We start from the raw sequence: 11,530 nt of genomic DNA, 5'->3' as shown, positions 1-11,530 counted from the left end.
TTGATATACTGTGATAACCACTTAATTCCTTCACCATATCCCATTTTCCTAACAATGCTGCACATGAAAACCTCGATAGGCCGTACATTAGAGTCTGCCAAATTAACCTTCCCCTTTCCAGTGGTGTAATTTTGTTCCTCATCTCTAGGACCCCCTTAAAAGAACAAATATATCCCAAAACCCTCAATTAACTACCATGAAGGAACTGCTTCATAATCTTGACATAACAAATGTATTCACCTTAATATAAAAAGAAGACAAACATGTTTTCAGTGAAAGACAAAAAAACAATAATATGATCAATGTAATCCATGTTTAAAATGACACCACAACCACACAAAAAAAAAATCTTGTGGTGCACACCTGAACCCTGTAACATCAAATGCAAATGTACCCTACCAAGACATTCAAATACTCTGTTTCTCAAAACAATTACATTGTCAGGCTCAAACCTGAATAAAATTACACATGGACTGAATTAAGTATACAATATTCATGTATCAGCTATCTTGATGCAGTTAATTAATTAATAATGCACCACAATATTTCCTCCCATCAGAACCCACTCCCAAGTATAATTCATTTCAGATACATTAACATCCTTGGATTTCAGAAATATAATGAGCAATTCTATTTGATATACTGTGATAACCACTTAATTCCTTCACCATATCCCATTTTCCTAACAATGCTGCACATGAAAACCTCGATAGGCCGTACATTAGAGTCTGCCAAATTAACCTTCCCCTTTCCAGTGGTGTAATTTGCCAGGCCTAGGTAATATCGAATCTCCTCTTCTGATGCCGCATATGGAATGTCTATCTTGTTTCCTAAAATCAAGAAAGGCACAGTTGCAAGTGAATCATCAGAAAGCAATGCATCCAGCTCCTTTTTTGATTCTGCAAATCGCTCTTTATCAGCAGCATCAACAAGATACACCACAGCATCAACCTGCATTATGAGGGAAAAATTGCATCAGACACCCAAGAGCTCAGAGATTAAGATAAATACACCTTTGATCACAGCACTCAGCTTCAATCCGACATTGCAGTGTCATTCATTCTCCAGAGAGCTTCACAAACAACTGGTGAAGTCAAGTATGGACTGCAAGTATCCCCTGTTTCCTACTTATGTTATATTGGAAGATCTTTAAGATATTTCTCATCTTTGAATATGAAAAGAGCATGAAGTCAACCCATATGGTGAATGAAGAAAACAACATTGGTATGAATCCATTTTCTCATCCTGATACATCGAAAAAACAAACACAAAAATATATATCCACATTCCACAGCCCAATCCCTGCATCCATCCTGTCATTATGAGTAACTTATCATATACTCATTACATAGTGAGATTGCAAACCATACCCAACATAATAAAGCACAAATAGTTTCGCTTCTGTTAAAGCACACTAAACTGGCACAATTACCTTTAAAGACAACAGAGTGATATCAGTCTCAAGGTGCTTATGTTGACTTTGACGCATGAATTAGGTACTCGCGTAATATTTTAGAATAATGTTTATCAATTATTAAATTGACATATGAATGGAAAATAAATTAATGTATTGTGTTAAGGGGATTTTGTTATCCACTTACTCCATGGCAATGTTCTAAGTCTTGGCATGATCCAGAGCACAGACTGACAACAGTATTACGAGATATCCAGAACCCCATAGCATCTTTACTTCAAAGGTGTCAAACAAATGATCTGTACATTTTGTGAAGCTCAATAGTAAATACTGAGCAACTACTAGGAGAACTAGCACGACTTTGCATTAGGTTGCAGAGTTGGATGCATCATCTTATCATTACTTTTTATACAGGATCAGTGCTCCATATCCATAGGTTGTTTTCCACCTCCATATACTACGTACAAATTAATACACATTCCTATGTCTAACACAGATGAGGAATATAACACAGCAATATAGATTTGTCTTTGTACACACATCTGTGTGTTGTAAACACATAGCACATATATGTATCCATATCCACATGTATATGCATCCACGTGTGTTTCTGTGTGTCCACACATGTATATGCGTGCACACATATATTGCCTTAACAGGCCTAATAAATGCATTGTTGCCATGCACTCTATACTGGAGCAACACACAAAATCATTAGAGCTAATTTACATCAGCTAAGCGAATTTGATATTCTAGTGGTTACAAGACATTAACAATATCTCTGTCATTGTTAATCATGCATGTACACTGAAGTGGACACATCGACTTCATTATTGATTGAATTCATTATTTATAGCACAGTTTTTTAACATATGGAACTTTTGCATATTAACTCAAAGTTGAGCAGCCAATATTAAAGACAACAAATTGTGAATGTTCAAAAAGAATTTACATCTGTAACAGCTCATTGCCAAGGACTAGACCATCCTTGTTTGGAGGACTAAGTCTAATTGTGTGCCCGTTGCATGCAACCAAATCAAAAGTGCTTGCAAAACAGGGTATGCACACGGTCATTACCATAGTGTATGTGATGAAAATCATTTTACTTTAAACCTAACCAAATAGTAAAAACCGCAGGTAGGATAAATTCTTATAGATAAGGATCATAAGATTAACAAAATGGTATGTGTATCTAGAGGATCAATTACAACCCATCTTCCTTTATTTTACCTTGATTCTTGGACTTCTGGCCAAGTCAGTAATATTTACAAATACACATCAAATTCAACTTATGTATTACAAATGAAATGACCTAAATTTGACCGGTGATGAAGTATTCACTTGAATTATAAAGTGTTAAGTGTTAAAATGCGCAGTGCTTGTACTACCTCTACAGAAGTAGAGGAAGCAACAATTATCATATGACATAAAGCCTAATTGTTGAGACTTCTCGGGATTCTCTAGCCATAAGGCAGAAGAAAGTTGGAAGTCCCACCTTAAAAACTGTAAGAGTATAGGGAATAAATGTCACACACGTGTGCCTATGCAGTTATACAGATCTTTGAGGAATCTAAGCATATAGTTTCTAATTCAAAAGATCGTGTTAGATTAAATACCATATATCTACATCTACAATCACTCCTTACAAAATAAGATGTAAAACACAAACAACATATGCTTGAGGTCACCGATTGCTCTAAACAAAAACAACCCAATTAACTGAACCCTACCTTGGTATAGTAATCTTTCCACACTCTCCTGGCAATCTGGTGGCCACCCAAATCAAAAGCCTTGAATTTGATATTCCCTATGCTGAGTTCCTCAGATGTGGGATACTGCGTTGGCTGATGTTGAACTAGTCGCTGCCACACCAAACCCAAATCAAATTAGAAAACAGATTCAAAATTCATTGCCTCATCACCCCAACAAAAACTAAATTAGTAACCCTTAACAATACCACATCACGGTTCTAAAATCAAAAATCCCCATCAAGTACAGCGGGACATACCTCTAAGATCCACAGCCAAAAAGTAGCAGTGACAATAGCACAAAATAGATGAATATGAAAACCACCGAAAAAAAAAAACACACCTCGTCTTTAAGCATATGCAGCAAAGTGGTCTTCCCCGCATTGTCAAGACCCAGGAACAATATCTTCGCCTCCTTCTGCCACAATCCCAGGGTGGCTAGAACGCTATAGAACCAATCAAACAGAAACATATTCGACCCCTTGTCGTCACAAACCCTTATCACAGGAACACAAAATTGAATTAAATTAGTGGCTCAAAACTAGAAGATCAGTTTCAATTCAGTCTAATGGGTACCCGAAATCCCAATTGGAATGCACAATCGATGTACCGCCAGATCGGGCGGTCCAGACAACCCCAATCAGCCCGTAGAAAGCCGATAAAACAAACGCATAGAGCAGACGGAATCTACGAACAAAATAGAGCGGGTTTTACCGGAGGCCACGGGCTGAGCCGGGAATTTGTACCGCATAAATGGGCGGGAGTGTGACTGGCTACTGCCAGTCGAAGTGGCTGGATTGAGCCTGCTATAGGCGTTCCCGTGGCGGATCCACGGGTTATTGCTGGTTCCACCAATGAGATTGCAAGTTGCGTTTGTTAAGAGTCATCGAACGAATGTATGCCGTTGATAATTAAACGGACGGTTGAGATGACACTATGATTTTATTAACCTCGTTGATTTAATAATATGTCGGTTGGCTTAAATTAATGACACGTTAAGAGTTCGAATATGCGGCATTTTAACTTTGTTGGGTTTATTTAAAAGATTGTATTTATTTTTTGAATCAACGATTGGTACTTGGTTTTGGTGTAATAATTTTTATTTTATAAAGTTTTGATCGAGCTTGAGTTTTTTGTTTTTTGAGGTAATAATAGTTAAACTATCGAGCTTGAGTTTTTTTTTTGAGGTGATAATAGTTAAACTAGCAGTTGCACCAAAAGGAGGTGCAAGGGATATGTCAATAGAGTTTATTGAAAAGGTAAATTGAAGATATTGTATAATTGAAAGAAAGATTTATATTTATATTAAAGTTAGGATAACAATTGAAGTTTTTACAAAGAAAAGGATAGAAAAAAACATATAGGTAGAAATGTCCAAAGATGCATAAATATGTGTTATGTTGAATTTGTATAGTGTGTGCTATGATAAAAAATCATTGTAGTTAAACATATGTGGACTATCTTGTAGAGATTCTAGCCCACTTTATATAATTAAACAAATGTGGTGTCTCATTGAAATCTCTCAAATATGTAGGGGTAAACGAACAAGAAAAATACATAAGTGTCGCAAATAATGTAAGGCATATTTGTATTCAAAATAGAACTAGTTTGTACAAGTTAAACCCGAATCAACATTTCATATAATAGAGGACGAACAAATGGTGGTTTCGTTCATTACAATAATAGGAAAAGTATCAAAAGCCTCTATTTTGTTAAAAGTTATAAAACAGGACCCATTGATAAACACCAATAGAAGACAACACAAGCGAAGCATGTTCTATGGACGATTAAGATAGCCTTGAAATGCACTCTAAATAATGGGTGCACTTCCTTCTCTATTGAATCTCCCTTAGATAAGTGCAATAACTATACTAATGTGAGTTGATGTGCATTGATTTCCTACCAAATTTCCTCCGCTTTGATGATCTCAAAATCTTGAACATCACATGTATGTATACTTGCAACTTTCAAAATAGACCCACTGAAAACACTTCATGGAGAAGATGTAACCTTTGACTTTAAGAAAGTAACATAAGAAATTCAAACTCAAGTCCTCTTCCTTCCTAATTCATATTCTATCCTTGCTAGAAACAATTGCTAATCAGAAATATAGTTGACTATCGTCAATTGATAGAAACCTTTTCTGAGCTAAAATTACTCCAAATATAGCATAATATTTATGGAAGTGTGGAGTTAGTGGTTACGATTGGAACCCTATCAGCGACATTGGCCCCATTTGCCTCTACTACAAACCATAATGGTGAAGAAGACATTTCATATTCAATGGATGAAGAACAAGAAGTTGCCCATCCACTGCCTATAGAATTAGAAGATGTTAGTTCAAAAGTAAGATATAAAAATGTTGAGTAAATAAAATAAGATAGTACATGCAACACGTACACTAATGAACATTTTAAACTTCTTGTTGCTACCTTATAAAACAAGATAACATATAGATATCATAAAGTAAGGAACAACACAAGTCAATATGGAAATGGATAGCTCCTAATCGGTCTTAGTGTTTTCTTTTAGATGTAACAGTTAAATTGTACTAACATTGAGTGAGTCTGTCAGCTTGTACGAGAACTTAAACCAAGAGACCATAAATTAAAATATTTGTATAGAGAATCTTGAGAAGAGAAAGATGTGACTTGAAATTGTGTTTCACATAACTTCTTGATACACCTAGTTGGAAATCAAACTAACTTATTGGAATCACAAAATTATCTTCCCTATTGTGTCATTTTCTATAGGGATAACAAGAACTAGGAAATTCGAACAAAATAAACTCCTTGATGTCAATTTCATTCCTCAAACCTACTGTGATTCATGGAAGATCAATTGCAGTAAGGAACCATGTGTTACACAAGACAATCAGGTGACAACCACATGTAATGCACATTCATTGGTAGTCCTACAATTTAAGAACATGAAATCTATAATAATTAATGCAGAAAGCTTTATAGAGCTCACAAGTAGAAGGTTCTACCTTCATATATGATGTGAATTTGTACCCATGTGATACAATGTGTGTCAAACTATGTTTGGTTTCTTTATGACCAATAATGATAATCTACCAGGAGTGGATCTCATAAGAAATTCCTATCAAAGACAATAACAATTGATGTGCTCTATGTCTCACATGGTTGAGTTCATATGGTATTACTAAAGAGAACCAGAGGCAATGTAATCAAAATTACAATCTATGGTTTATATATTACCTATTAATTAAGCAAATGGATCAATATAATAATTTGAAAAAGTATCTACGAGAATACAATACAATGAATATAGAGATGGGGTTGAAATTTTATAATTAGTATCCTTATCTCTTCATATCCTTAATATAATTGAATATATGACCAACTAATATAAATAAACAAATTGATTAATCCTATTGGGATAAAAGCTCTGCTTGCAAAAATGTCGAAAGCAAAGATCTCGTTCAGTTATCTAGGCCCGAGTTGAGGGCAGAGGAACAAAAGGAGACACTCCAAGAATGCGTGCGCCATCGAAGTAGCGAGGCATGGATGTTCTCCAGCAAACCAGAGCAAAATTCATAACCTAAAAAATGGAAAAATAGATGCAAGGTTTGATGTCTCCACGGCCAACAGATTTGAGGTACTAGATAAATCTATAGATGAATCTACCTGCTTCCGTCAGGAAGGAGGGCATCAAAGACTTAAAATTAATGCGGAAGCTCCTTCTGATATCAAAAACCAATCTAGAACGCGTTCCTAATTGCCTATCTTCACGATAGAACAACTTGATAACCAGATCAGGGTTTTTAACATGACTAAGTATGTATATCCAAATTCATTCAAAACTATGTCCCCTACGGGAAGCACCTCATTGCATTCTAATCTTCCAGATGTTTAATCTAATTTAAAACCAGTGTCCCCCCAAACCTACATACCCCCTCATAGACGGCTTAACAATCCCTCCCATTCTGCTAACCCTAATTATTCTCCTGGATCGCCGCGACCAAACCCCCTTTTTAAACCAGTTCACATCAACATTGATGATGTTGAAGATTCTTGGTTTGACTATTTGAAAAAAGGGATCTTTGCAATTTGGACTGGCCCTTCCAAAGATATCCAGCCCCTAATGGAATGGCTGTCGGGTAACTGCCAGGAACAGGTAAGTATCTTCCACCATTATGAAAATATATTGTTTTTTAAATGTGAAGAAGAGTCTATTAAAAATGAGTTTATTGTTGTCGTTGAATGTTTTTTTAAAGGTTTCTATGTCAAATTTGTAGAATGGTTTCCTAATTTCCATATTGATAAGGTGGATTGTATGGTTTCGTTATGGTTTTCCATGCTGTCTCTTCCTCCGGAGCTATGTGATGTTGATATTATCTATGAAATAGGCTTTGCAATTGCAGAAGTTATTGCTATTGATGCTTCCTTTTTTAGCTGTAACAGTATTAAAATTCTCATCAACCTTAATATTAATCACCCTTCAGAGTTCCAAAAGAAAATAATTACCAGGAAAGCCTCTTATGATATTACCTTTCAAGCATTTAAAGGGAAGATCATTGATATATTGAAATCTGAAATTACAAATAATCACAGACCGGAGGTCCTTCCCCTTACCTCGCACTTCAAGAACAAATTTCCAAGGCTAAGCTCTAAGTTAGTCAAAAGGAATAGAAATTCAGGAAATCAAAACAACCAATCAGAGATTCAAATTGGTCAAAATTCTCAGACAAAACAGAGGGCTTCATTGATAAACATCATGCCAGATAGGACAGAAGGCATCCTATTAGCCACAGAAGCAAATTTAATAGAGGATACAAGAGTAATGAAGACTGGTGTCTGCACCAAAAAGGACAAGGAATTCAAGGGAACAGGAATTTTTGACAATAAACATAATACTAATAAAAGTGGATCTGATGGAATAAAGACACAGCTTCCAAATATCAAAAGAAATTACCCTAGAGAAATGAAAGAGCCAACTGTTAGACAGTACAAGGAAAAGAGCAAGGCTTCAAAGCGAAGTAAATTATTAGATAGAGTGGACAGTAAGGATTATAGGATAAACAAGGAGAATTTGGGAGATCAAATATCCCCTCCCTTAGAATTGGATTGTGTGAATCATATAGAGAAGGAAGCCCAGGACGATACAAAATGGAAGGAGAAGGAAGATTTAGCAATAATTAGAATTGAGTCTGGCAATAGAGGAGAATTTGGTCAAAATCATGAAATAGTATGCAAATCAGATGGGATTTGGATCAGAGATCAAAATCCAAAGCAAGACACAGTAATACATGAGGCGCCTGCAAAGCACAAAGAAAGGTGCAATAAGGAGGATGGAAATGAAGAAAGTAGTTGGAAATCAGATACAATAAAGGGGCCCTCCACATACATGTATCAGAAGGAGCTTGACGAAAACAAGGAAACTGTAAGACAAGGAGAAATACAAAACAACACTACAGAATCAGTAGATTATCAAAATATAGGTGAAGCAAAAAATGACATGCTTTTCTCTTCACCCAAGGCGAGGTTGGAAAAAGCAGCTTCTAGAACAGAAAAATAGGATTCTCAGCAGCTGAATACTGATATTCTCCCTGAATCAAAGTTAACCACTCCGCAAATTGAAGGAGCAAGAAGGACTTCAAAATTTTGGTAGACACGAGATGGACACCCCACCTCGCCGTTCACCCCAGAGGAGATGCAGTCACAAACTCAGATTGATGGCAAAAGTCTAGAAGCTTCTATCAATAAAGACCTTCAGCACTTTTTAAATGAGGATCTAGAATTTACACCAGAGGTTGGAATATTAGAGTTTGAAGATAACAGTCTTGAGTAGTTAGCAGAGGAGCTTATTCAGGTCTTTGACTTTGATTACTTAGATAAGAGTACTAGCTCTCAAAAAGAGAGGTTGATCCAAAAAATTATCAAACTGGGAGGAGAGGAATATACAGCTGAAGATCTCCAAAGGGATATGATAAAGATCCAGATGGAGGATAGTGTAAGGAAGCAGGACAGACAGAGGGGGAAGAAATCAAAAATCAATCAGAAAGGTGACCAGACAAACATGGGAGAAAGAAAAAATAAAGAACTAGAGGAGGACAGTCTCGGATCTAAGATCTGCAAGGAATTGGAAATGAAAGAATTTGAAAGAACTGAGGAATGCATCTTTTCAACAGCACAAGAACTGGGTATATTTCAACAAGAGCTTGGTATACAAATGAATCAGGAAGGTCTAACCTCTCCAAAATATGGTAAGCCTAAAGGAAAAAGGGGTAGGAGATCACTGAAGGATTTACGTGAAGCTAAAGGCCAAGCTAGAGAATATAGCAAAATTGATGAGCTTCTAAACTTGGGGAAGGGGAAGTGCCTTCCTAATGCAATATGAGGATAACATCATGGAATGCTAGGGGTCTAAATGCCCCTAGCAAAAAAAGGTTATTTAAACAACATTTAAAAAGCTTTAATTCAAAAATAATTTTTATTCAAGAAACAAAACTAAATAAGGTAGAAGGAGACAAATTTAACAAGATGTTAGGGTTGTGGGATTCAATTTTCATAGAGGCAATAGGTGCTTCAGGGGGTTTAGGAATTATTTGGAACCCTAAGAAAGTTTCTCTAACATATCAAGTTAATAACAATAATTGGTTGTGTGCTAGTATACAAAGTCTAAAATCAGATATGAAATTCTTTCTTATAAATGTGTATGGTCCTAACAATATAATAGGGAAAAAAGCTGTTTGGGCTAAATTAAGTACGGTTATTTCAGAACAGAAAGAGAGCCCGATTATATTAGGAGGTGATTTTAATACAATTTTAAGTTTAAATGAGAAAGTAGGGGGTACTCAACATCTCTCGCTCTCATCCATAGAATTCAAATTATGGATTGACAAACTTAGTCTATTAGAAATTCCATCAAGTAATGGTATATTTACGTGGAATAATAGAAGAAAGGATAATGATTACATTGCGAAAAAGTTAGATAGATTCTTTATTGTAGGAAGCATCTCTTCTTATAATAAGGACTTTCAATCCTCCATCCTACCCTTTGCAGGATCGGATCATTTCCCTGTATGTTTGGAGATTTCAGAACCATCTAAACCTCACAGAAATCCTTTTAAGTGTGAGAGAATGTGGTTTCAAGATTTGAGATTCTTTGAACTGGTTAAGACATGATGGACTCAAGCGAACTTTGCTGGGTCTAGAATGTTCATTTTTATTTCTAAACTCAAATTGTTGAAAGAAAACATTTTGAGGTGGAACAGAGAACACTTCAACAACATTTTTAAAGAAAAGTTGGAAATTGAAGATAAACTAAAAAATCTGAATCAGGAAATTATAAAATATGGTATGAATTATGAGAAATACACTTTAGAAAAAGAGCTCCTCATGAAATAGGGAGATATTTTATCCAAAGAGGAAACCTTCTGGAGACAAAAATTCAGGGAGAAATGGTTCGAAGAGGGAGATCGAAATACAAAGTTTTTCCACAATTCAACTATTCAGAACCGATCTCTAAAGAAAATAACTAGTATCTCGACTCCGCAGGGTTTGCGTACAGAAAACCCACTAAAAATGGCAGACACGATAATATCTCATTTTAAAACTCTACTTAACAATTATGAAGGGTCTAATGGGGAGGCACAGGCCCTAATGCTCAAATTTATTCCAAAATTGGTCACTGCAGAAGATAACAAAAATCCAAATAGACCAATAACTTTGGAAGAGGTAAAGACTGTGGTCTTTAATATGAGTCCAGATAAATCTCCAGGCTCGGATGGGTTTCAAGCTTTCTTTTTTCAAAAATGTTGGGATATACTTGGAGAAGACCTATGGAGAGCAATTGAACCTTCAAGAAATGGTGGATCCTTGGTGGCTGAAATCAATTATTCATTCTTCACACTAATCCCTAAGAAGGAATGTCCGAAACATCTTGGAGATTTCTGTCCTATAGCTCTGTGTAACACCATTTACAAAATTTATTCAAAAGTTATAGCTAATAGACTCAAGGCAATCATGCCAAAATTGATTTATGAAGAACAGACAGGTTTTGTTCCAGGAAGATCTATTTTGGATGGCATACTCATAATTCAGGAAGTTATTCACTCGGTTGCCATAGATAAGGAAGCATGTATGTTTATGAAATTAGACATACAGAAGGCTTATGATATGGTTGATTGGCATTTCCTCTGTAAAGTTCTAGAAGCATTCGGCTTTTCGCGTCAATGGGTAAATCTAATATTCAAGTTTATCTCTACTCCGAAGATTTTTGTTCTCATAAATAGGACTCCTGAAGGTTTCTTTGAAACCTCTAGGGGTATTAGGCAGGGAGACCCTCTATCTCCCTCTCTCTTCATTCTAATGGCTAAAGCTTTTGGTAGAGCAGTCTCCTA

General features: G+C 35.8%; 1 protein-coding gene across 1 annotated transcript; it reads right to left on the bottom strand.

Annotated features, from left to right (window-relative positions):
* Positions 1 to 419: 419 nt before the first annotated feature.
* Positions 420 to 3,833, bottom strand: LOC149571197 (small COPII coat GTPase SAR1A-like). The gene is made up of 4 exons (XM_089812771.1): positions 3,739 to 3,833; positions 3,506 to 3,659; positions 3,145 to 3,276; positions 420 to 951 (listed from the first exon to the last, which is right to left on the bottom strand). Exons 2-4 carry the CDS (start codon positions 3,632 to 3,634, stop codon positions 631 to 633), a joined length of 582 nt encoding a protein of 193 aa, XP_089668897.1. The 5' UTR covers positions 3,635 to 3,659; positions 3,739 to 3,833; the 3' UTR covers positions 420 to 630.
* Between the last annotated feature and the right edge of the window lie 7,697 nt (positions 3,834 to 11,530).

The sequence above is a fragment of the Cupressus sempervirens genome, chromosome 2, assembly GCF_028749045.1.
Source record: "Cupressus sempervirens isolate cs-2001-9-10 chromosome 2, ASM2874904v1, whole genome shotgun sequence".
NCBI classification, from domain to species: Eukaryota; Viridiplantae; Streptophyta; class Pinopsida; order Cupressales; family Cupressaceae; genus Cupressus; species Cupressus sempervirens.
Note: the sequence above shows the minus strand (reverse complement) of the source record. Positions and strands in the feature narration are given on the sequence as shown.